Here is a 27,330-nt window from a genome sequence, read left to right on the forward strand (position 1 = left end):
AAAAAGTGTATAAGTGTTACAAGATAATTTATTGGACAAACGCAATAATGATACAATATACAAAGTACAGATGTATGTACATATATGGTTTGCAAAAAATTAGTAATAACAATGCCATTAGAGATATTATTAAAAATATATTAAAATATATGCGATATAATACACGTGAGGTATGTTACATGCGCTACCACTTTGGACTTTTCTTTTTCCAAAAGACATTTTAAATACTTAGATTTTAAGGATATATTAGGAGTAGAGTGCTGGAGACATAGGAAGGAGTAGGAGACTCACAAATTGAGTAGAAACGTTTGGTGGCAGCAGACAGGGAAGATGTTGTTGAAAAGGAAAAGAGGAAGATTGTAAAAAAGAAACAGTGAAGAAGAAAGATGGTTATGACTGAGGGAACAAGAGGAGAAGAAGATGTGGAAAGCGCATGCACGAAGACTAGATTATTCTGGAGGAGCGAGAAAAGAGAACAGTGGGAAAAGTAGGAAATATAAGGGAGCGAAATGGGCCCCACCCCGCCCATTTCCGTGAGGTCCTGCCTCTCATGAAGGGAGCTACGACCCCTCCGAGGCCCCATAGGGGACCGTGTTTTTTTGGGTTTTTTTTATTGAGGAAAACCCCCGAGTCCTGCGGCTTTCGCGCACAGGACTAGGGGGGAAAAACCTCAGGAAGGAAAGGAAGTCGGGTCGAGGGACAAGAAAAACGAACAAGGGGGAAGGTGAAGTTAAACGCGAAAAAGCTAAGATAAATTAAACGCGAAAAAGCTAAGGTAAGTTAAACGACGAGAGATTAGTAATATAAATACTATTAGAAATATATTAAAATATAACTACAATATAATATACGTGTGGTATGTTTCATGCGCTACCACTTTGGACGTTTCATTTTCCAAAAAACATTTTACAAACTTAATTTTTAAGGATATAATAGGAGGAGAGTGATGGAGATATAGGAAGGAATAGGAGATTCGAAAAAGTGTATAAGTGTTACAAGATAATTTATTGGACAAACGCAATAATGATACAATATACAAAGTACAGATGTATGTACATATATGGTTTGCAAAAAATTAGTAATAACAATGCCATTAGAGATATTATTAAAAATATATTAAAATATATGCGATATAATACACGTGAGGTATGTTACATGCGCTACCACTTTGGACTTTTCTTTTTCCAAAAGACATTTTAAATACTTAGATTTTAAGGATATATTAGGAGTAGAGTGCTGGAGACATAGGAAGGAGTAGGAGACTCACAAATTGAGTAGAAACGTTTGGTGGCAGCAGACAGGGAAGATGTTGTTGAAAAGGAAAAGAGGAAGATTGTAAAAAAGAAACAGTGAAGAAGAAAGATGGTTATGACTGAGGGAACAAGAGGAGAAGAAGATGTGGAAAGCGCATGCACGAAGACTAGATTATTCTGGAGGAGCGAGAAAAGAGAACAGTGGGAAAAGTAGGAAATATAAGGGAGCGAAATGGGCCCCACCCCGCCCATTTCCGTGAGGTCCTGCCTCTCATGAAGGGAGCTACGACCCCTCCGAGGCCCCATAGGGGACCGTGTTTTTTTGGGTTTTTTTTATTGAGGAAAACCCCCGAGTCCTGCGGCTTTCGCGCACAGGACTAGGGGGGAAAAACCTCAGGAAGGAAAGGAAGTCGGGTCGAGGGACAAGAAAAACGAACAAGGGGGAAGGTGAAGTTAAACGCGAAAAAGCTAAGATAAATTAAACGCGAAAAAGCTAAGGTAAGTTAAACGCAAAAGGGACAAGTAAAACGCGAAAGGTCTACCCTTAGTCAAGATTCACCGCAACGAAAGACCGCGGGCGTAGCACCCAGCGAACCCTTGCGGGCACGCCGGGACATCCGGAAGGACGATATTTAACGCTACAACCTCCGTCCCTTCCCACGGGCGAGCCCAGTGGGTTAGACGTAAGGAGCCACGCCCGCCGCCGGCGGCGGGCCCCGTTAGCCATCGATCCACGCGCAAAATGTCTCCGACAGAGGGTGACTTTATACTAGCGGGTGCTCAATAGCACCCGCACCTATCCCAAGTGAAGTGACCCCCAAGCACAAGCACAGATAGGACTTTACCCAAAGTCAACGGACTACCCCTCCGACCTCCCCACGGACAAATAGGATCGTCTCTACCCACACAAGTGCCCAAGGGTCAAGACATGTTGGGACGTTTTTAGCAAAGCGAACAAATGATACTAAATACGCGAGAGCTAGACACCTGGCTAGATTCACTATACGAAAGACCATGGCCGTAGATACCCTAAGGGGGCTCAAGGCCCCCGTCGGGAGACCCATAAGGTCCTGTTGCGGCCACAACTTGGGCCACCAACCACTGAGCAAGCTCAGCGGAAGAGGCGGAAGGGCAACCCCCGACACCATGGTCTTAAGTCTAGCTGCACTAACCGGATGACTACTCTTATATCACTACTTGAATTAATATGCTCGACCCGACCAAAGGAATAGGGAAAGTAAGACAAACACAATGGAAAGTGAGAGGGAACAAAGCGAAACGAGAACAAAAAAATGATGATAGAAATGAAGAATTGAAGAAGTAGAAAAGTTAGGAATAAAGTTATAAAATTGGAGAAGAAATGAGGAAAGAGATAAATAAGAAAGTAAAAAATGAAAGATAAAGGAATAAGTAATTAAAGAAGAAATAAATATAGAAGAAGAAGAAGGTTGTGAATGGATATAGAAATAAAGAAGTGAGAATAAGATAATAAGAAAGAAATGAATATAGAAATGAAGAAGCGAAGAAGTAGAAAAGTAAGGAATAAAGTTATAAAAGTGGAGAAGAAATGAGGAAAGAGATACATACGAAAGTGAAGAATGAAAGATAAAGAAATAAGGAATTAAAGAATAAATAAATATAGAAGAAGAAGAAGGTTGTAAATGGATATAGAAATAAAGAAGTGAGAATAAGATAATAAGAAAGAAATGAATATAGAAATGAAGAAGCGAAGAAGTAGAAAAGTAAGGAATAAAGTTATAAAAGGGGAGAAGAAATGAGGAAAGAGATACATACGAAAGTGAAGAATGAAAGATAAAGAAATAAGGAATTAAAGAATAAATAAATATAGAAGAAGAAGAAGGTTGTAAATGGATATAGAAATAAAGAAGTGAGAATAAGATAATAAGAAAGAAATGAATATAGAAATGAAGAAGCGAAGAAGTAGAAAAGTAAGGAATAAAGTTATAAAAGGGGAGAAGAAATGAGGAAAGAGATACATACGAAAGTGAAGAATGAAAGATAAAGAAATAAGGAATTAAAGAATAAATAAATATAGAAGAAGAAGAAGGTTGTAAATGGATATAGAAATAAAGAAGTGAGAATAAGATAATAAGAAAGAAATGAATATAGAAATGAAGAAGCGAAGAAGTAGAAAAGTAAGGAATAAAGTTATAAAAGGGGAGAAGAAATGAGGAAAGAGATACATACGAAAGTGAAGAATGAAAGATAAAGAAATAAGGAATTAAAGAATAAATAAATATAGAAGAAGAAGAAGGTTGTAAATGGATATAGAAATAAAGAAGTGAGAATAAGATAATAAGAAAGAAATGAATATAGAAATGAAGAAGCGAAGAAGTAGAAAAGTAAGGAATAAAGTTATAAAAGTGGAGAAGAAATGATAAATAAGAAAGTGAAGAATGAAGGATAAAGAAATAAGGAAGTAAAGAAGAAATAAATATAAAAATAGGAGAAGGTTCGAAATGATTCCAAGAGACCAGTATAGGAGACCGGCTCGAGGAAGAATGAGCGCTCGGAGTCCGGGCGCTGCCTCGAGCGCTTCCCCCACCATCCGCCTGCTGCCGCTCACGCAGTCCTGCGCGACGAACTTGCGCGCGCACAATTTTAGGCATCTTTCAGTACTTCTAAATATTCTTGGCCACAATTTCCGATTTCTAAGTGTTAATATTTTACTTTATTGATTTAATTAATTATTTTAATGTTCTAAGCACCTAGTTTATTAATATTTCAATTTCAGCGTAATTTATTTTCGATAATCTACAATTTCAATTGAATTTTTATATACTCCATATATTCTGCGAAATTTTGATTTAGCCTGAATTTTATATTTTGAATAAATTTGGAAAGAAAATCAAGTCCAATGATATTTAGCAAAAATTAACGTGCTACACGAGTGTCAAGTTGGAACGGCACAGGTTCACCCCGCGAAAATGCAATTCTTGGAAAATTTCGATAGAAGTTCTTTATTGGCCTAGTATAAGATCGCTGGATGGCACTGCTCAGGAGCTGCAGTAGCTGCAAGGTTGAGTATAAAAGGGAAGATAAAACATATGTATGAGGAAAAAAATGTTATTTCTTGGAAATAAACGTTCTATTACAAATGGCATTCGTCACGTGTACAGCTGAATAGTATACCTTTTTTGTCAGTCACAACTTTCCATAAATATCAAGTAGTAACTTTATTGCGGTAAAATATATTGAGCAATATAATCTTCCAACTTTGCTAGTCTCTAAGCATATAAACAACTGTGCAATGATTCGTATTACGTATTACCGATTTTAAAATTCTGGTAGTGTCTTCCTCTCGTGCGCACTAATTTCCGAGTGCCAAACGTCCACGATTAATACCAGACGATAGCTAGAACCATTGTGCCAATCTTCGTGTTCAAAGCTGTCGTCGAACACAATAATCTTTCCATCTCTCCATTCTCTGAAAATATTTAAAAAATTACATGACATCAAAAGATAAGAAGAAAATATGCTAAGCAATGGAATATAAGTAAAACTCACCTAGTTTCATTGCCGACTCTTAGAAATGCTCCTTTCAGACCACGAAGTCCCGGATGAAAACGTAAACGATGATCCAATGGACCACAGTGTGGCCAAACATGAGTGTTTGGAGTCATAACTGAAAATTTCGTTTGTCCTCTACGACATTGCGCAACTGGTGGAAATTGTGATACAAGAGAACAAGTCCGTGGCGTTTCTTTACAAATCTCTTCATTTCTTCGACCTGGAAAATTTTAAACGAAGGAAATCAACGATATTATAGCTATTAAACTACTCACAATAAGACCTACCTTTGTCATTTGCGCGCGTTCAATGAAATGACTCATTTTACTTGTTTTAATAAAATGATATTTAAAAAATTTACCTCTGGCATATAATTGAAATTCTTTCCAATCTCCTACATCCATAAGATTTTCCTGTTCTTTTTTAAAGCTACCACGCTTTAAGAATACGGCTTGCCCTTCCGCCTTAATAATTTTGGCGGAGGGCAACTCCATCGTGTAGCCATTTGCTCAAAGTTACTTCGAGAACTTCCTTTGTAAATTTCCACCTAATAAAAGGCAAATATAAAGTATACTCCATGCCTATTGTCATTACAACATATTATCCTTATTCTAATAAAATGTACAATAACAAGTTTAAATACATACTTATTTTGAATCAAGTAAGTGATCGTTAATTCATTTCTATATGAAGACTCACTGGGGAGTCTTTCTATTAAAGCTTAATGGATGCGTTCCGCTTTCTCGTGTTGTTCTGTGAAAGAAATCTAATAATAAAAATAATAATCAAGCAGATATTTATTATTCAACTTACCCAATTAACGCATATTCCTAAGGCAATTTTCAACAGCAGCTTTAAAAATCTCTTGTGGTACTTTCTCTCCAAAATCGATAACATTTTCTTAGTGCGCAATCGATCGTCGAAGATAATTAATGTTTCTTGTCTGCTTTGACAAGTCATGAAGTGCTGTGGCTAGTTGATATTGTCATCGAAGTGATTTTGGATATTGCGCCAGAAGATGGGAGAAATATTTCACTTGATCTTCAGCCTTGGTGGAGAATACGGTAGGAGGGAGGATTTTATTCGTAGGATATTTTAGGACAATTTTGGAATTGTGATATTATTGTGATTTTCCAGCATTAAGAGATTTTTCGTGCTTGTCATCATAGAAATAGCCAATCCGTGCATCACAGTGAAACCGAGATGCATGTTACAAGAATTAACGATTACTTTCATAAACATTAATTCGCAATGATTTTTTACATTATTAAAAAGGATAAATATAAGATCAAACATTCAATTCATTCGTGGGTCATGGAAAATATTGATTGCCGAGCAAACGATACATAATTATTGTTTAGATAATTGTTCACACAAAAGATCACAAAAAATGAAACAGCACGTGAATGGGATTTTACGTTGTTATATTTTAAATAATAGGATTTTTCAAGGGGTAGGTTAAAATGGGAGTGTAAAAGCAAAAAAAAAATAATGTTAGTTTCTTTACTCTTTATCCTAAACATAAAAATTTGTAAGAAAATATTGAACCAGTATTCTTCTTGATGGTAAATGTGGGTGCAAAGAATACTGGTGCAAAATTGTACAAATTTTTATAATGTCATATAAGTGCAAAATATGATATAATATCGATAGTAAAAGTTCTCAAGCTAGTCAAGCGACATTCGTTCCATTCTGATGAAATTTCATGATTTTCAGAGACATCATTATTGTATAACAAGATTAGTGAACAATGACACTACAAAAAATTAATATTATAGTTAAAATGTGTATGGAATTGACAAAGGTGATGTTCAGTAATAGGTGAAATTAATCATCGTGTTCCTAAAGATATGGAAAAGTTATTAAACATCATTGGAATTTATGTATTCCGTCATATCCTCATTAAACGACTTTGAATTAGGAATAAAATTCGTTTAAATGTCGATATGGATATATTTTTTTTAAACTATATAAATTTTTATACTTATAAAATTGTAAAATATTAATTTGACATACCTTGGTGATTTCAGAGTGAACATCTTCCCTAATGATAACATCCTCTGGATTAGAGATGCTGATCAATTCAATGTCTTTTGCGCCACCACCTTGTTTTTCTTTTTGCACTGGTTTTGAAACAGACTTAGGTTCGTCCTCGGACTCAGATTGAGATTCTTTCGGTGCTTTGACACCTACATGTAATAGAGTAAAAAATAATTATGAATTGGCATACATATCTATGAAAATTTGTGTTTAAATGAGATGGATATTTGTTTTTAAAAAATAGTCTTGACAAACAAAAGTTTTCAGTACATTTCTTGTAAAAATATGACTATTTTAATACGTTACTGAACCGAATTATTCGTGGACAAGTACATATATATAGACAGTTTACATAAATTGCTAAAGCTACACAAATATAATTATAATAATGCCAATATTAGTAATCCTATTATTATTTTCGCTTAGTAGTAATTAAAAAAAAAAGTACTTGACCTATAATTTGGATCCTCCATGCTCGCAATGTTACATTTATTAATTAATAATCACTGTTCTATAAATTGCTTAGCGTATCAGATATTTTACACGAACCTCGATATACAATACAGTGGAGTCTCTCACAAGTTACATTCTTCTAGCTTAAGGATCTCTGCTTATCTCAAGCACGAGCGTTTCAAGTACGTGACTGGTAATTCACTTAGCTTAGCTGTGAGAGACTCCGCTGCACTGTTTAAAATAACAAATGATTTTAGACAAATGAGAAAAATTGAGTCGCATATCTGAGGTGTAATTAAAATTTAAGCTGAATGAGATGAATTTTAATGTCCAAGTAAAAGCCATGCGTTGAAGCTTGAAGCATGAAAATATATGTAAAAAAAATAAATAGCATAAATTGTCAAGAAATGTACAAAAAGTCTTGATTATTTTCTAATTCTCTAGGAAAACAGAAAAATAACGAATTCGAAAATCAAACTCGCGTCCACAGTGAATCAGTTTACATACAGTTTATTTGTTTGTCTATTTACGTTTCCATCCTTGAATATCATCGTCTTCTTCATCCTCCTCCAGTCCTTCCTCTCCCTCTTCCTCTTCTTCCTCCTCTTCGTCCTCCTCCTCCTCCTCCTCTTCGTCCTCCACTTCACTCTCAGGTGGTGTTGGCAATTTTCCGTATTTCGCTTCTAGTTTAGCCACCAAGTCACTGTCGTCGATGTCATCGACTTCGTCTTCTTCCTCTTCTTCGTCTTCGTCTTCGTCCGTACCGGAAATCCGTTCGCCCTCCGAGGTCTCAAGCTCTTCCTCTTCTTCCTCCGATGTCTCTTTTGCGGTGTCTTTCGGCAGTGATTTTAACTCTGTTTTATCAAGAGAATATCAAATTTAAGAATTTTCGAAAATAATTAACATTAATAGTATTTAATTTTTCATACGAGTTACATTCGTCATTTTTTCTTGGTATTTCATTCTTAACATTGCCTAATTGTTTCCCCAAGACTTAAGAGCCATTTCGCACCTTCTCCAGCGGGGCTCCTTTCCGACCAAATATCTTTTGCCGACATTTTTTCCACCCCCAAGCCAGCAGTCTTTGCGAACACATTCTCAGTATCGCCCTCCGCCTCGAGACTCTTGTATTTCGATTTCAAATCTTCATAGGTCTGAGAAACTTTTTGAATTTCAAACTTTTCGCCGTGCCCTCCCACGTCGATGGTCGAAGCGATTTGCTCAATGCTTTGCGGTGGAGGGACGATGGTGTTTCGTCTCGACAAATCAGGGACGCCACTTTCGTTCTCAGCTGTCCTTTCGAAAACGTTAAAAATCTCTTGATTTATCTCCTTAAATACGTTGATTTTCTTTTATAAATTGCTAGGAAACCAAACATATGCTCCGATAATGCAGGGAATCAATTAAATGCAAAATTGATGTGTCAGTTCTGCCCACATATAACTCAAGTAAAGAAAAAACGTATCGGATAATGTGCAAATCCACTTACCTTAGTTATCCCAACATGAAGTTAAACAAATTAAGAAACTGCAGTTGGATTTGTATATAAAGAAAATGAGTCGGTAATATGTTAGTTCAAGATGGTAAAATGGTAGCAAACAACATGCTGCTTTTATGTTAAACAAAAATTGCAAAAAACATATTATCACTCAAGCGCACTGAACGTAACGATACATGTAAAAACTTTCGTGGAGTTTCACCTAAAATACAGGGTGCAACTAGATATTGTGTAAACGATTATTAATAAAAACAAAAAAAAAAGAAGAAGAGACTGACAATAAAAAATAAAAACGCCCTCGATGGATTAATTAACGCGACATTTAAATAATATACACATATAGATATATATATATAGCTCAGTGTTAGGGGCGCAAGAGATATGCAACAGAATTGTTATTTTTTACCGTTGTTCCATCGCCTAACGAGTACGAAATGCGCAGCAACAACAAGCGCAACGCCAACTCCGAACTTCACTGCCACTGTAACCACCATACTTCATTTTTTCACTTAATCTATTTCATATAGTACTAGACATTGCTATGCGTCGTGAAAAAAAATTTTGGATCTGAGTCTGCCTTTGAGTCAAAATTTTCTTTATCGATGTGACGATAACGAGCATGGAGGACCTTTTTTTTAATAAACAAAATTTAAAACAATATATGCAATTTCGCAAGGATGTATGAAATAATCACTCACCGCCAGTTGACTCTTCCTCGATCTCTTCTGGTTCCGGCTCTATTTCCGCTTCGTTAATAACCTCTTCCGGTTCTTCATCTTCAACCTATTCATGTGAAATGTGATTTATTAATTTTGTGGAAATATTTTCAGTTATCATATACATATGTTAATACTAGGAATAATTAAATAGTTTGAAGATTTTGAGAATTATATGGTTGAATTCAAATATTTAGAGTGGTTCAAAGGCATACAAATTTCTTAGAGCTGCATCGGGATGTCCAATTGGTAAAAAGATATGCACCAAAATATTTTAGGTACGACTGCATAGCATACGCAACGTTTTTCAGGGTTCGTATCGCGTATTTACGTTGTTATGTCTCATGAGAAACTCGTTAATTTGATATGTAATACAACAATGGAATAACATTCGTCATATCGAGACATGCCCTAGGCATTTGCCATTTTATAAAATGTAAGATGTAGAACAAACGTTTTTTGGGTGACAATGACAACACACGTAACATTTCCGGAAGGTTTAAACGAATGCACAGTGGAAAAAAAGGCCATCGACGCGCATCGATGAGAATTTTGAGAACACGTGTACAGGGATAACTGTTCTCAAATTTCATGAAGGGATTTTCGAAAAACCTTGATTAGTTCATCACTATCGAAGTCGCTTTCTTCCACGCATTTATCCGGTCCTGGACATTCATTTCTGACTTGAAAATCGACAGCAGTTTCATCCTCCACGCTCCTCGCTGTCTCTTTGCCGTCTTTTAGAAGATATTCCACTTTCTTAATTTCACCCCGAAAATATTTCTCAAACGCATCCAAATCTAAGGACTTGTCAATTTTCTTTGGTTGCGAGGAATCTCGGATTTTTAAATCGCGCGACGTTCTTCTGCATTGTTCGGGTTTCTCACAAAATTGGGCTTTCGCCAAAGTTTCTACTTCGGTCACAAGATTTTCGTTCCCCTCGATGTTTTTAATTTCACTCGACTCCTCGTTACTTTCTAAATGAGTCTTGGTCTGCGAACTCACAGAATCTTTATCCGCGAACTCTTCAAAATCTTCAGCACTATCCATTTCCGTACTCTCACTTATGGTATTTAATTTCAATTTTGATATTGCCCCATTCCAATTTTCTGTATACTGATGATATGATGGGACTGTCTCTGAATTCTCGTGTGTTACTTCTCTACGTTGTTTGGGGGATTGAATAGAATTTTTGGATAATTCAGACTCTTTGCGATCAGATTGTTTCTCCAAAGTGTCAACGTCGTGCGAAATAGAATCGACATTATGATGGGTTTTTTTATTCTCATACTTTTCATTATTTCTTATAACAATTTTTCCCACTGCGTTACTTTCTGAACATTCTCGTGAATCATCGTCATTGTCATTCGCTTCATGATCAATATTTTCGACAGTTGTGTATTCGAGATCCTGAACAACGTGCACTATCTGTTAGTAAATTAATAAAAGTATAGGAATCCATGACAGTATCTATCATGCATCTCGTAGTAAGTATCAAAATTGTATCTTTGATTTTGAAAATCACGAAGTACGATGTAATTCAAGAAATTGATTAAGAATATCTTTTTATCCTATTTATACTATATAAATAATCGTTAAGCTTACCTCCTCCAACGGCTCAGCGCTGTTATCATCAATTTCATTGACACCAGGAATTCCCAGGAATTCCTCAGAAACGTCATCCTCTTGTTGCTCCTCTTCTGAAGCTTTCACGCCTTCGATGCTTACGTCCAATTCGTTATCCGATTCATGTATAACGTCTTGATCATCTTGATTAGCACTGTCATTTTCTTCCCCGCTTGTGTTATCAACTTCCTCAAGAGCGCCGGTATCTTCATTCTCCTCGTCTGATCCAACGAAATCTTCATCGTCGGATTCGTGAAGATTCAGATCTGCTTTGTTATCCTGATCATCGTCATCTAATACCAATACATATAAATTAATTGACATCATTATAGGAATGACTATAAAAACTTAAGACCACTTATTTTTCTACCTTTATCTTTCGAAGCTTCTTCATCCAATTGATCCTCATCTGAAACTTCTCCTCCATCATGTTCTTCCGTGTCATCTTCATCCTCTTCTTCTTGAGATCCTATCCCTTCGTCAGCATCTTCATCCTCTTTACTATCCTTGAGAGCTACCTCTTCAGATCCATTCTCCTCTTCTTCGTCATGATCTTCTTCATCGTCCTCTTCATCTGCTTCCTGTTTATCATCGTGATCATCGGCTTCTTCACTATGCTCTTCATGCTCATCGGCATGACCTTCCGGAGATTCATCATGAGTTGGTGAAGTATCGTCTACCCAACCGTCGAATATTGTTGCCCATCGAGATTGAGCAACAGGTGTGTCCACTGGAAAGAAAAAAAATGAACTAATCAAAGATGTATTGAAAAATAGTGAAATCCCAAATATAATTATGTATAGAAATACCACATTAAGGATAAATTTGAGGCATTTAAAGTTTACGTCTCTGGTTAGAAAGCAGACCCCATTTTCGAATATTTCAATCAGATCAGCTGGCCGAGTGCAACCTACTTGGATTTCGGCCAAACATTCACTAGGAGTTCCATCCCGAAACTGTACCTCGTTCAAAAGATTATTAATAGAAGAATATGAATTCCCCATAAGTAAAATGACAATAAGCCACGTGACTAACAACGTATCTGTACATTTTTTTTTCTTACCATCAGTAGTTCCTCTGTGCTCGAGAATGATGATCCCAATGAGACTAACAAGAATTGTCAAAAGTGCAAAAAATATTATCCTGGCGCACCAGTGTCCTCCTGTGCCACCATCCTTGTGAACGTGTATCGTGACATTTTCATGCTCCGAGGAATGGACCAAAGTCGGCGGAGGCGTCCCGGCGTCTTCTTCCTCTGATAAAAGTCAAAAGCAAGAGGCGCATTTTAAAATTCAGAATTATGTTCATTAAACCAATAACATGAGTGACATTTTCAAATTCGTTTATCCCGTAAAATTTTATTAAGTAATAATATCATGCATGAGAGTCACAAAACTTGTTAAATGACAACTGTTTGATTGGTCTAATTATGGAAGAAGTAATTCAAAGATTTTCGTGCTTTTTGCAGTCAAGCTCTTATCATGTTAGGTAATTATTAATCGTTAACAAAATTTTGTGATAATCTCTATCCCGCAAAATGAACGTAAAACATTTTTTGATTTTATAGGGAGCCTGTCAGATGGAACTGTCTACACTGATAGTCAAAATAAGGCCGTGTCGAATGTAGATCCAGGAGGAATTAATAACAGTAAAAAAAGTTTTAAATGAAAATCAACAAAAATAATAGCGTACCGAGGCTTGCAGTACGTATCCTTTGAATAGTATACTCTGCTGCAGCTAAAAAATTGTAATCATTTGTAAGAATTTAAAATTCTCTTGATAACTCTTAAACTCACTCAGTCACTTCATGTGAATAATAACCAAACTTTTTCGTCGGGTAGTCAATGAAAGAAAAAAAAAAAATATCTCACGTAGAAGTTAGTATACATAAGCCAAAGTTTAATAGCTTGTAATAAAAAGCAATGAAGATTATTACATCCATGGAAATGTAAAATTCCCAAAAAAAAATGATATATCCAAAGAAAATTATGTGACTTTGGAACAAAAAATTCTTTCAAGTGTAACACATACTTTGGCTCAAACAATATTTGATTGTTTTATCGCGTGAAACATATAAGAGCCATTTTTATTGTATGTAGAATTTCAAGTTTATCTCGCAAGTAGACACAACTCGTAAAATAAGTAAAGATGGTTAGATAACATTTGTTTATAGAGCGCTACCTTATCACTGAAACCGGCAAAAGTGAAACCAGGCTGAAGAAGCCATTCGAAAAACATTTTATCATAGTGATGGAACCTTCGACCCAAAGTATTGTTGCTTTCGATTGTAAGAGTTCTGTTTTCTTAGCCACACGAAATTCAAATGAACAAGGCGGTGATAAAGACGGATAAAATGGACGCTTTGAGCTTAAAAAACAATTATCATTTATAAATAATTTAACGGTTCATGTTTTTCGAGTAGTCAATAGGATTCAATCTATTTTAGTGGGACCACAAGCCGAATGGGGCTTCCAATAGCCACATTTACCCACTTAGTTAACATCGCGCGTAGTATTTGATTTTATTGAATTGTGATGTAAAGAAGAAGTAGACATTGTTTATGCACAATGCAATTGCTAAATACATGTGTATGTATTCCAGAGATTCGTATACATTCGATGGTGCTTTGTCATTCCAAAAATATCGTTAGGGTTGTTTAGGAGATTCACAAAAATCTGACAGTTATAAATATAGTTTGAAATATAATACGAAGAACTTATCTATTAACCATTTGAGTGCCAGGGATGATTGTAAAAATCTTGGCGAATAGTGTCACGCAAAGCGATAGCGTTTGTATTCGGACATTTCGGTAAAAATGTGAACAGCGCGATCGCCCTGTATGCCTCTCAAACGGATAATTAAGTTCCACTGAGTTAGTTATTTAGTTAAGAAGTTATCATCGCAAATCAAATGCCGTGGTTCGTCATCAGAAATAAAGAGAAAACACTAGTAAAAGAGCGCGTGGCCTCAATGGCAATTGTCAAGTAACGGGTGCGCAGATTCAAAGACAAAAATAAATAAAATGAGAAGAGACTAAAAATAACGAATAGCCGCAAGCAGCATGTTCGAATGGATCAAGAAACTACAAGGAGTTAATCATTTCCACTTACCTTTTTTGCGACGCTTGTCCTTACGTTTCCTTGGCTGCACGTCTCCGGACATAATTCCTGTCGCGCTGTTCGCGAACCCGTGCTAAAGTTCGCGCGACAATTGTAAAACTGAGCGCCACGAGCGCCTAGTTCTCTTGTGCCCCCTTAACAAAAATTTGATTTTCCAGCCCTCTTGGGGCGTGTTACCGAAACACCAAGTTCCCTACTTCCGAGTAAGTCAGTCGGGGAGTGGGGGAGGGGGCACCCGTGGCGCCATCTGTTGGACTTATTGGGAAACTCAGATGAAGGATTCTGTACACAAATTTTGAAAAAGACCCTCAATAATCATCAGTGTGCCTGATGGGTTTAATAAGAAAAACTTAATTCAGCGTGAATTCGATTAATCACTGTGGATGGAGATGATTGATTATCAGAGGACAAGTTGTTTATTGCGCAAAATATATGTACAGTATTAAAATACACAGACCGAGTGTATATATTATAGAACGTAATTCCTTAATTCAATAAATAACTCGTGAAATATTCTCTCTGGACGCGAGATCAAACACGTTATTTAATTTTCATTATTTTGGGTCCTCAACATGTTATAAGGCACGATCTATTAACTCTAGGGATCTCTACAAGATAACAATAGTTACTTGGTGAACACAACGAAAAGGTATACAAAAATCATAAGAGAAAGAAAAAGAAAGAGGAGTGATATTAAGAAGAAAAGGTAATGTTATTAAATTATTAATACAATTAAAGTAATATAAATAATACCGTTCATAAGTAGAATTACCATAGGGTTTCATTCACATCGTATTTCACGCGAGATTTTCATGTGCTTTTTTTTATTATTATTACGGCGTCAATATTTATCGTACTTGAGGAATAAGAATCTAATGAATCATCCTTAAAAAAAATGATCGAACGATCAGATTGTTCAAATTTACATAATTCTCTAAGCTCATTCAAAGTCTGCCATTGTTGACCACTATACTCAGTAGCCTTTGAATTATTCTTAATTTTCGTTACCTTGCACATGAAAAGGAAGAGTTTCGATTTAATGCATTCACATGAAAATGCACTCATGTCAATAGATGATCCCTTAATTGCGTCCAATAGAATTAGAGTAATTTCCATGTAATTGCGATTTACCTATCATGAAAATAAAACTTGAAATTCTCGATTTGCTTCAAGATTTGAATCTAGTGATAATCACTGGTTGCTAACGACTGAACGCAATTTTATAATTTCGCAAGAAAAACAAAAAACCGAGTATGTAATATTATTTTCTAGAGCTGAAAGTAAAAGGAGCGCGTAAAATAAATTCAAAATGTCGTTTTCCACACTGTTAAAAAAACAATTTTGCGCACACAACTGTCTTCCAGCTTCTATTTTGTACTATTCTTTTAGTCGGTTAACGTTTTTGACAACATATAAGAGGAGAATAAACGTTCCTAATCTTCGTCACCCTCTAAACTTGTTCCTAAAAATTGGAACTTCATTACAAGAGGCAATAAAAATTCGTAGTCTGCATAAAGAAGAAAAAATGCAATTCCCTAATTATACAAAGAATCGAAAAAATTGTTCAATTAGAAAATCTATAATAATAATGAAAGACTCCTTTCCTCTTCTGGCCAAGTGAAGTCTCGCGTTTTTAATGAGGCGGAGCGAGAATGATGCAAGTACATAAAAAGGAAAGAACAAAATACGCGTTGTACTGTCGCGCTCGAATGCCTCCAATGAAGTAAATGCGATGGACAATTAAAAAAAAAAAGAAATTACTCTAAATTCTATATCTAATTCAGTTCAATGTCGCTAAATCGTTAACACTGTGTACATGTACGTGTATTATTATTTTTCTTATTTAACGATACCATTCCTCGCGCAATCCAATTTACAAGATTGCGATCGTCCTATGCAAACTTGAATAAAAAAGAAAATAATAATAGTAATAACAATTATAATAATAAAAAGAGCCCAATAGGCATTCACGATAACACGATAACGTGATTTCCCGTTTCTGCTTTCTTAAGTCTAAACCAAGTGAGACGTGACGAAGAAATGAAATAGTAACACGAGTGATTACGATTCCATTCGAGAAGATGGAAGAACGGCGGAAGCTAATAATTATTTATGATAATATTTTTCGATCGTGCCAATTCTTTATCAACCCCTCCCTCCCTCTCTCTCTCTCTCTCTTTCTTTCATTCACACATTCACGCATACATTCTCTCTCTTTATTCTTATACTTTTCATAAACATATATCGCGCTATGTGCGTATGTACATACACGATTGTTTTCGCAGACACCATTTAGGCTCGGCGTCATGAACTAAAAAATGAGATTACGAATCTTGAATCCCTCAAATTCGTTTTTATATAATAAATAAATAAATAGTTGAGATTGCCCTTGTGACGCGATGTTGTATTCCGCAGTAATTATCCTAATTAGGAAGCATTTCGATATAGTATAGCTTTCTTTCTTGTGCTAAAGCGCAGATATTTTTTATGAGAGTTCATTTCCTCGACTTAACTATCTCGGGAAGCCTTGGCAGACCAGATATGTCGAAAACAAAATTTGTAATAATTCCAAGAAATATTTTCAAAGCAATAAAGGTAGGCTGCTAACGTTATGAGAACTGTAATCTGTTTTACATACAAAAAAAGGCTTCCTTTGTCAGATAAGCAACTCTTGTCAAAAACTTCCTCTGGTACATTGTCTTATATCAAATTCAATCACATACTGGCTGTGCGCTTTAGCGAGATTCAAATTAGTGTGAACAGTGTCGAATTTCCAAAAAAAAAAAATATACCCTTCAAAAAGTAGAAAAATAATATGAACGATGCTCTTCCCTCGTACTTGAAATTTATAAAAGTGTACTAACGTTGTTATGTACGAATTTAAAAAGAAATTACAGTGGTAACGAGAAATACAGCTTCACTAGGTCACGTGTGATTACATTTATCCGCCTTGAGGAATCTTGGCAATAGAAATATTGCCCAAGAACAGAAGGATCGTTTTCAAATTCCAAAGAGCTTTTAAGAAATGGCTTATTGGAAAACTACTTTTTGCCTTCTAAATAAGAGCACAAAAATATACAATTATCGTTGTCTCAAAGATTGCCTAAGGCGGATAATACTATTTCTCTAATATTTCGTGCACAATTATAAATTACTCTTGTCCCATACTTTACACATTATTATCCACCAGATAAACGTCCAACCTGAAGATATATAAGATTCTTTGTAATTTACAGTTAAAATTCATGCACAAAAACGATCAAATTTGAGTTACAAAAGTTTTCACTCTGCCAGACTACTTTCAGACGGATATTGATTTTTTTTTAAGTCTTGTTAGGACGACAAGAATTATCAATGAATAGCCAAATTGATCACTAATTCATTTTATAATCTGATAGATGATATTCAACAGCAACAATGGTACAATTGACTCCCATATTTTAATAAATAAACACAAAAGATTAAAATGAAAAATATACTAACACTTTTGTGAAAGAACAAAGGCATGAGACGCTGTCGGACAGCCATGATGACTGACATCACAGATTTTCAAATTTGATCATTAAATATTTTAACTTTGAAAAAAATGTAATCCTGACGGATATAAAAGCTGAACAGTACGAATAGTATTTGTCATACATGAGACTGATGTAGTCGAAGAGAAAGAAAAAAAGAAACAAAAAAATTAAACATAAGAGAAGTAGAAGAAGAAACGAAACGAAGAGGAAAAAGAATAGAAGTCAAAGAGGTACGAAGAGAAAGAAGAAACTCTCTCAATGATTTCCACGACCGCTCATCGAGTTCGAAGAGATGTCCGATGCGTCATCCCTTATCCTCCTGGTGAGTGTACCTTCATCGAGTTTTCTCGTGTTGTCATAATTGCTGAGCTTTCTCGAGAGAGTACTGGACATATTGATACCGTCTGAACCAAATAGGCCGGAATTGTCATGATTATTATGATGATGATGATTGAGACGATGGTGATGATTGTGTCGCCTCTGATTCTCGAGATTCTCATTTCCATTCCATTCGGATGTCTCAGATCTGAGAGTGTTATTAAGACTGTTATCGAATCTCTTGAGATCATTTTGTATGCTCCTTATAGTGTCCGTGTTGCTTTCGTGCCGTCTCCCCAGATGGCCGTCGTTCTCATAACGACGATTTATAGAGTCCGAGTCGAGACACTTTCTCAATGATTCCTCGAATCTTTGCTCCTCTATTCGTCTGGACAGGCTGTTATCGTAAAAGCGTTCAGACTCACCACAACGGCGATTCAAACTGTCTGTTTCGTAGGTGCGTTTTGTCAATTGGCCATCGAAACCCGCTCTTGCGGCGAGATGGAGGTAGTTGTCGTCACCGATTGGCGCTTGTCTGCAACATAATAAAAGTTTATTAAATGTTAAAACTACTTTTAATAAAAAAAAAAACCGATGAACTCGATTTTAATTAGTTAAAGAAAAATTAACTCACTTGCTTCCATATTTCGTGTCGCGAGCCAACCTCCTGAAGTAGGCTCTGTGTTCGCGTTCGAGTGCAATGGCTGCGTCTCGGAGTGCTGTCAATGTTTTGAAACAAGAGGGAACATCTTCTATGGGTGAACCTCCACCAGGTAAAACACACATCTCACTCGCTCCATATACTGCTTGACATTCGCAGGCACTCATCAGAGTTTCCAGCCGAGGCATGTTAGTGAATATCAAAGAGTGTATTCTTTGTAGATCCCGGTCAGGGTCCAGGACTATCCTCAAGCCAGCTTCTACTCCTGGAGAAACTTCGCTGCACCCTGGAGCAATTTCAGCTACGGCTCGGCAACTGTATTTTGCAAACAGATGAGCGTGTAAAGAACAAACAAAAAAACCTTTTATTGCAGTGAAAAAATTGTATGATTTATCACACACCAAAGCCAGTGCCCATTAATATAGGCACTTGGATGATATTTCTCTAATCTGTTGCTGTTCGTTTGACAGATTTTAGTGAGAATGTCAATCCATTCTTTTTCTTCTACGCAGTTACCAGCTTGGACATAAAGTGCCCTCTGCGGCTGAACAATTTGGAACATGTTCTTCATTTTAAAAGAATCCTCGTGCAATCTCTCAACTGCTAAGATTTCTTCGAGAGGTATTCTGCATAAAGGTTCCTTTCCTAAATTGAAATAAAATATTGATTTTGAGAAAAATATAGAAAAATAATAAAACATCATTGACGCCACTAAAATAATCAACAAATACCTTTGGTTTTTGAATAGGTCAGATCTTGTGTGGTGAGTCTAAAGTATCTTTGCTTAAAGTTTTTCCGTCCAAATCGCTTTCGACCTTGTGCTCTCTTTATCATAACTCTGCAACATTAGTCACATCAATGATTACATGATTGCAATGATATTGATAATTGACAGAACAGTGAGATACCAACCTCTTACCAAAGTCAGCGGTGTGCACAAAAACAAAATATATTCTATTAGAGAGAAAGATTGTTAGTGGATGCTTGGAATGTTAAATTATTTATGCTTGTATTTTATTTCTCGTATGCTTTGATTAACATATAATTTACATTCCCACACATGCCAAGGTAAGTAAGGGTTTTAAAATGATTGCAAATCACTGTCAGAACAAAAGTCTAAGTAATGTTCTGTTAATGTTCATTCTGTCTCGTTAATTTAATCTTATGAGACATCAAAATTAAAAATGATTAAGTGTGAATATACAGTAAAATATTAATATACGTGCATTATGTCATTATTTTATAATCACAGCATATGTTAAACTCACCCTTCTTTCAACACCACTGGCTGTTCTTGTGATGCTGTCGGCCGCTGTTTTGTTGCTCCACTGCCGCTACTCGTAGATATTAACTCGAGAAACTGCTTAACTGCTTGAATATGCTTATCTGTATAAAATTCTCTGTAAATAATATTCAAAATTATTCCTGATTGTCAATAATGAAATATCAGTATTCAAGAAAAATAATAAAATTTTCTTTAAATCTCAGTCTTAAAATATGGTAACATTTGTTGTTATCTACCTGTATACGCATTCCATGTACTCCTCCTTACAGACGCTACCTGCGCCTCCTCTACAACTCACTAAGTTTCCCAAGCTCTGAATGGTCTTAGAAATTAACGTTAACGTCCTATTTGTTTGAGAATCCTATAGAATGAAATATATACATTTATTACTTAATATAATTAATTAAATAATTGTTTTGAATAAAGATAATACTGATCGATAACTTACAATTTGTTCGGTGGTAATATCGAATAATCTCGGACCGAGTATGGCCGGCGCGAAGAATCGCAGGAATATAAAACCACTGATAACGGAGTATCGAACTTCCTTGTTTTTTGGAAAGTGAGTGGCCGCTAATTCACGGAGACACCAAAACATTGCGCACATCAATGGCGGACATCTCACTCCCGATGTTGTTATGGCCGTAAAAACCCTTTCGACGTATTCCTACCATAAAGAGAAAAGCGGATTCGTTACACAAGTGACAAGACGGTATAAAGAAGAATGGAAAGTAGTAACAGAAAAACTTACTTTTAAATTTGCCAAATTAGTCTGGATAGTATTAGCATCTTTTACTCTTGTGGGATCAATTTCACAGGGTTTCCTTTCAAGAAAAACTTGCTCCATTGCTGGTCTCAATGTACTGTGCAGATAATGAAGTCCGGCTAACCGCATACCCTCGTCCATCATTTTGCTCACTAACGTGTTACCTCGAAATATCGTTGTAGGATCCCTGATAAATGGATTTTTATGAATTAATATAGTAAAAAATAACAAATCCAAAAAACAGTAGGAATCAGTTATAAAAACTTACGTTAATTTCGAAATTTCGTGACTGGCTAAAGCTTTCATCACAGACACTAATTGTCCATGATGAACGAGAACTTGAACCAAGGGTTGTGCGGCCTCCATTTTACTCGCTACGATTTCCCCCAAAATGTAAACCGCCGACGAAGTGATTGGTTGAATATTTACACTCTGAAGCAACAAACTTCTTAATCTGTCATACATCTCAGAAGGGAAAACATGATCCGCCGTATAATGTATCTTCAAACGTAAGGACCCCAACCCTGGCACTGTGCCTGGTGGAGTCGAATTGCTTGAAATTTTAGTTGGACGGTGTTTCGCTGCTCTGGGTTGTAAAAAATACCTAAAACAAATACTTTCTTTGCATTAGACACTCTTCATCTTTATTAATAATCAATAAGGTATTCAATAAGGTGTCACACTCGATCGTCTAGGCTTCAACTTACCAAGCAGTGGTCGTACTGGTCGGTTGTTTTTGTAAACCTCTCAACGTTACACGAACTTCACCAAGAAAAGCAGGTTGTTCACCCATTCCAGATGCGTGCCATAGCCCTACAACAACTTCACCAACCTCACCTCCATCGATGGAATAATGAGAAACATCTTTGTCTTTAGACTCTGTCAATTCAGGCTGCATACAATAAATTATCAATTGATTATATGTTGTAATTGAAGTTTAATTGCACTTATTAACTTTACTCTCTTTACGTATGGATAGATCTAGCTACAGTTTACAAAATATTTTAGACTCACCTCAAATGTAAAAGTCTCATTGAAATGGGGAGATGCTGTTTTCTTTTTACCTTTCGTACGTTTTGATATTTGTTTTCCATTACTGTATATGACAGTAACGGTTGCGAATGGATCACAGCCACCATTTTTAATAGTTAGCTCGCTACACTCTATTACCCTGAGAAAAAGAGGAAAGGATCAAATAAAAATTCGACCGTCATGAAGCCTCAATCTTCAAAAGCGTCCAAAAATACAATTCATGGAGACTTATTGAAAACAGTGACTATCTTTTATTCGCTTATAAAACTCATTTATCCCTGGTATGTAAATGGAAAGCAAAGTTGATGCAGCTGGATCGAAGGACGAACAAACATTTTACTTCCTTATTCAAGGCAAAATCGAAGGAACGCGATCGGCAGAATCAAAGGGACTGCCATTGTAGCTCCATGATGTCATGGATTATTCATCTGCATAGCAAATTGATTTTAACCGTTTCCTTCCTGCGATTGTTGGCTTTTAGAGCAGAGTATGCTTCCAAGCAGGATGCCATAATTGTCCCCAAGGCCAAGGAAATTGACGATGCCGCCGCAAAACCAATTAGTCTCACCGTGTTAAAAATTCATTGAACTACTTTCGCGTTCTACTCTCCAGACTTTGATAGAATCTCTAGGCGCAAGAGCACTACAGGACATTAATAGCTCGCTACACATTTACTTTATTGTGAGAAAATTGTACCCAAAATTATAGTTAATTTACTATGCAGATTATAATCACAATCTATGAATAATTAAAAATACTAATGCCTAATTAAATAAACGCGCAATTTCTAATGGTATGTAAATGTACAAAATGTCAGCATCATTTGTACATACGGCAATCAATATTGTTCATTCGATATTAAATTACTATATAATTAGGGGTCATCATTAACATTAATAATTAGATTGAAGAATTAAATTGACACTCACCGAACAGTAAGCTTAGGCTGAACATGTCCAACTTGAGGTTGCAACGACAATTCCAAATGAGCTTTGCCTTGTACTTCGGAATCGGCATCGACAGGCCTCAAAGGGAACCAGTGTTCTTTATTATGATATGTCGCCAAGTCTTCCCTCTTAATAGCCACTTTTCCCAATATCTTATCCTGCTTCAAATGTCGATCCCTGTCGTATACGTAAATCCCGAGGTAACGAAACTTTCGAGGAACCTCAAATTGAAATTCTTCTCCAAAAAAGGGGCTGCAAAGAAAAAAAAGCACCATAGTCATACATTTCAGACATGAATAAATGTTTCAGTATGATGGATGGTATTCAAAGTATTGAATTATTATTTATGTTATGAGTGAGGTAGATATTACTTACTCAAGTGTTCTTTCAATTGTAGTTGTTCTGAATATTTCTTCCTGGTCAAGAGATAATGCACAGTAGACATCTCTCGTACCTGGAGAGCCATGGCTTCGACTCTGTAGATTTTTGGCTTCACCTGTTAATTATAAATTGGCATATTTGTATGATTTGTTTAAAAAATGGAGGTTTGTTAATGTACAAAGCTTTTAGTTTTTTAATTTTATAAAATTGTTAAGGTTCATTGTCTAACATGGGTAAGTAGTATACACTTGTAATTCATTGTTGTGTATAGTATTACGTTGTGCTCATGACAAATTTCAATAGGATGAAGGGTAGAAAGAGTGTAAAAACCATGTCACTGACAATTGAAAATTATTTTGCATTCCAATCCTTTCTTGTGACTTCAAAGGCATTGTAATTTACATTGGTTAAATAGTCTCAATGAAACCATTCACTGTGCAGTCTTCCGTACATGATTAATTGTTCTCCATTGGCAGCTAGGAGAACTGGATTTTGACAAATAACTTCCATCCTAATCCAAAAAACCAAGATGTAACTTAAAAAATGATACATGTTGGTATATTTTTGTATATCAATGTTTATTCAAGAATAATATATCTTATCCTCTAAAATGCTAGACAAGTTATATTTGCAGGTAGTAAGGATCTGATAGACTCTTCGATGTTCTGCAAAGATCAACAAGCATCACATCGAAGAGAATGCACCGAAACCTTATACTATTTATCACAGTCCTCCGAAACAATTCAAGAAACACATGTGACACTTCTCCAAGGGAACCAACATCTACATACAAGTGCACTCATGATACCAATGATTTAGCAATCCCTGTATAAATGAGAATAGCGTGGGAGTGCTCTGAAACGGAGCCTATTAAATCCAGCAAACCAGTATTAACCTCACCAACACCACAAACACCAAAAAACCAGAATTCTTCAGTAGCCCCAATATAAAAAACGACGTTAATAAATCGAAGGAACAACTCCATGAAACCGAAAAACCATCATCGAATCTCGCAATCGAAACGAGTTAAGCGTGGGAGTGAAAGATCGACGCCCTGAATGGTGAAATTACATGAAACATAATAGAGTATAGATAATTAATGTGTCATCAAATCAATGACAATTTTAGTCGCGTCTGCGATGAACATTACGAAGAAATACTAAGTACAGGAATTTTCACGAGCAGGAACAAAGCCATCGCCCTGGGAGTTCTCGAGTGACATCCCTCCCTTTAATAATATTCAACTCAATTTTTAATCCCCTTCTCGTAACTTCTCCCTGTGTATTCGATCCATCGAAATTCACACTGCACTCCGTATACACTAATGACACAATTATTATATACCGATCTTAATCCTTAGCCTTTCTTCAACGCGGACTAGGCGCGTCTCCTCGGCCATGTTACCTCCATGACACTACTGAGTGACTACACCACACGAACAGAACGCTCCTTCCTTCGCTCGCTCGCTCGTTCGTTCGTTCGTTCTGTGAGTCGTGCTCGCTCACTCTTTCACTCTTTCACTGAGCCCTCTCACTTGCTCGCTCACTCGCTCCCTCAGCCGTGCATTCGCGTGCGTGCGTTCGCTCGCTCACTTCTGCGAGCTTCCCTGTTCTGTGAATGGATTCTAGACAGGGACGGATGCTTTAGGAGCATCTATCGGGCACTGCGCGATTACGCCCTTCGTTCTGATACTTCTAATCATTCTCTTTAACCAGTTTAACTTAATTCAACTACTATTTATCAGTTATAGTTGCTGTTACTTCATAATTTTATTGGATACGCTTTGGTGACTGTCACTGTAAATTATCTCACGCTTTTAATTTAGTATGCTTATTAAAGAATCGTTTTCTGATGCGGAACATAATCCGAATGTATCGTTACGTAACAGGAACAATGTAAAGTTTCTTTAATATTTATTATGTCATCTGTTATTGATTCTTGTACCTCATCACATAATATTATTCTATACCTTTCTCTTTTGATTTTACTTCTGTATACTGACCCGCATATATGCATACTACACTCTATTTGTATATAACTTTTCACATTTATATGTAGCAAGGTACTTTCGAATTACGCAATGACGAGCTTCCTCTTCTCATTCTCATTACTTTTCTGTAGGTTACCGATTTCCTTTTGTTTTTATTAAATATAAAGATTTTTTGCAAAAGAACAAACGATATAAAAATTTAATATATAATCTTTATATTCTGCAGTTAATTTTTTCGTATACTTCTTGCTTATTCATTACTAACCGGAAATCATAAAAAAAAAGATTATTTTTTAGATATACAGAAATTCTACATCGAATTCAGCTGGATGATCGAAATATACGAATCGATTGTCATTTTATGCGAACCGGAAAAGCATTTCCCCTATCCATTCTGACGTGATCATCGTAAGTTGAACTCTAGGCAGGAAAAACATTTCGAACTAACATCTGATTTATAACCAAGCCGGATGTGACGACAGAACTAAGTGATGACTTGAGCTTTCGTCAAAGATATAAAGCATTCGTTCTCAGTTTGAGAACAGAATTTTCAATTTGAAAGTCTTGGCAGGATATTCGAAATATTTAAAATAAGAGAAAACGGTTAAGAAAACCCCTTGTTTTTCTATACTTTGCGCGGTAAGTAAGTTGACTCTTGTTATCAAAGGAAATGGGCCTTATATAAATCCTTGACTCCTTATCCACCACATATACCTCTTCCTTGGATTTGTCATTGATAACGATGGTTACGCGACAAGTCTGATTACGGGACAAAATGACTACGCGTATACGTGATATCATAAAACTTATTTCGCATCACGATCGATTCACCATTATCAATATTAACTTTATCTTACACTTATATTCCAGTGCACGAGTATAACGACTTATGAACAGTATTGACATGTTCTATTATGATGACATCAGTTGACAATAATGATTTTCTTTTTAAAAAAATAGATATTCCTCTTTCTTCAGACAATTTGAAGTAAAACAGTTTAATTTTCACCGATGACATGTCAATGCTGTAACATCGTAACGGAGGAGTACACTGACTGAGATCGAAGATCAAATAACAGAGTAAGAAAGTGATAAATAAAATGATCAACAAAGTGTAAGAGAGCGCATGAGAATTGCCACCTGAGAAAGTAATTACCCAAGTAGTTAATATAAAAGTATAAAATCGATCAATAAAGTCAGTAAGCCACGTGTCTTCTGAAAATGTTCACTATGTATAGCATCTATTGGTTTTTGTGCCATAAGCATATACGTAGGCGAGTATATAAATACATATAGATGTAATTGAGAAGTAGGAAAACAGTCGGAGAGGCATCGACGGGGAATCGCAGACAATGATAATGTAGTGAAGCGGCGAAATGACGAGGCAGGAGGTGGAGCCAGTGAGTTAGGCATAGAGACAGTCAGGCAGGCAGAGCCGTTCGAATGAACGTGAGCGTGAATGGATCGAGTAGAACGGCGGTGAGTGGCTAAAAGAGAAAAATATGAATGAACTCGTGGTAGTGACAGTGGCGTGCGTACGATAGTCGCTCGGTGCGCATGCGTAGCACCGTTACGCACGTAGCACGTGTACCGTTTTGACGTCGTCGACGTCTCATATTGTCCCAGAGACATTTGCATTGATCGCGCTTTTAACGATTTTGGCATTCGCGCGAGTGTTCTGGGAATTCATCATTTTACAGGTATTTAGGTTATCAGCCTGACGTTATAATTCCATGGAGATTTCATCAGACTAGTTTTTCAAATATGGCAAATTGAAGTTAGATTACGTAGAACATGAATTAGTGATTCTGCAAGACTCTAATGGTACGGACGAACGAAAATTAAATAAAAGTATAATTGTTTCTTTGCTTTGTTTTGCGTTAAAGAGAAAAGAGTGAAGGGGACTGTACGAGTGAAGAATTTCAGCTGGCGTTACGGAGAAGAAGAATGAGTATGGCTATGGGAAAATGAGGACATTGTCTGATTTTGAACAAAGATAACCGAACTAGGTCGATGGGCTAGGAGGTAGCGTCGGAAGTACAAGATCTGTCTTTGTTCCTTTCTCTCGTGCGTTCCTCCTTTCCTTTCCTCGTACTATTACCGATACCATCTGTTCGGTGATCCACACGACCATTGCGCTTCTGTAACAAACGATATGATAAACAGAATATATTATATATAGAGAAGAGAAATAAT

General features: G+C 36.2%; 2 protein-coding genes across 7 annotated transcripts; both read right to left on the minus strand.

The window, feature by feature from the left end:
• Window positions 1-5,296: 5,296 nt before the first annotated feature.
• On the minus strand, window positions 5,297-14,418 carry LOC107271813 (FK506-binding protein 5). 5 transcript variants are annotated; one of them, XM_025089103.1, is made up of 13 exons: window positions 14,228-14,418; window positions 12,181-12,372; window positions 11,605-11,847; window positions 11,488-11,562; window positions 11,097-11,410; window positions 9,474-9,558; window positions 9,182-9,256; window positions 8,290-8,568; window positions 7,808-8,131; window positions 6,801-6,973; window positions 5,598-6,626; window positions 5,432-5,537; window positions 5,302-5,331 (listed from the first exon to the last, which is right to left on the minus strand). In XM_025089103.1, the coding sequence occupies exons 1-11, from the start codon at window positions 14,277-14,279 to the stop codon at window positions 6,612-6,614; spliced, it is 1,827 nt and encodes a 608-aa protein (XP_024944871.1). In that variant the 5' UTR covers window positions 14,280-14,418; the 3' UTR covers window positions 5,302-5,331; window positions 5,432-5,537; window positions 5,598-6,611. The 5 variants fall into 5 exon arrangements, with proteins under 5 accessions (XP_024944870.1, XP_024944871.1, XP_015603731.1 ...); XM_025089102.1 differs by having other exon boundaries at window positions 5,297-5,331; window positions 5,432-5,550; window positions 11,488-11,847; window positions 14,228-14,417; XM_015748245.2 differs by having other exon boundaries at window positions 5,305-5,331; window positions 11,488-11,847; window positions 14,228-14,417.
• A 215-nt stretch (window positions 14,419-14,633) lies between these two features.
• LOC107271812 (ras GTPase-activating protein 3) lies at window positions 14,634-24,622 on the minus strand. 2 transcript variants are annotated; one of them, XM_015748240.2, is made up of 15 exons: window positions 24,489-24,622; window positions 23,139-23,259; window positions 22,746-23,015; window positions 21,799-21,955; window positions 21,492-21,676; window positions 21,053-21,388; window positions 20,770-20,971; window positions 20,467-20,685; window positions 20,255-20,379; window positions 20,002-20,133; window positions 19,646-19,687; window positions 19,465-19,571; window positions 19,135-19,378; window positions 18,707-19,048; window positions 14,634-18,607 (listed from the first exon to the last, which is right to left on the minus strand). In XM_015748240.2, exons 1-15 carry the CDS (start codon window positions 24,541-24,543, stop codon window positions 18,010-18,012), a joined length of 3,135 nt encoding a protein of 1,044 aa, XP_015603726.1. In that variant the 5' UTR covers window positions 24,544-24,622; the 3' UTR covers window positions 14,634-18,009. The 2 variants fall into 2 exon arrangements, with proteins under 2 accessions (XP_015603726.1, XP_015603727.1); XM_015748241.2 differs by lacking the exon at window positions 19,646-19,687.
• Between the last annotated feature and the right edge of the window lie 2,708 nt (window positions 24,623-27,330).

Source organism: Cephus cinctus, unplaced genomic scaffold (assembly GCF_000341935.2).
Source record: "Cephus cinctus unplaced genomic scaffold, Ccin1 Ccin1_scaffold1043, whole genome shotgun sequence".
NCBI lineage: Eukaryota > Metazoa > Arthropoda > Insecta > Hymenoptera > Cephidae > Cephus > Cephus cinctus.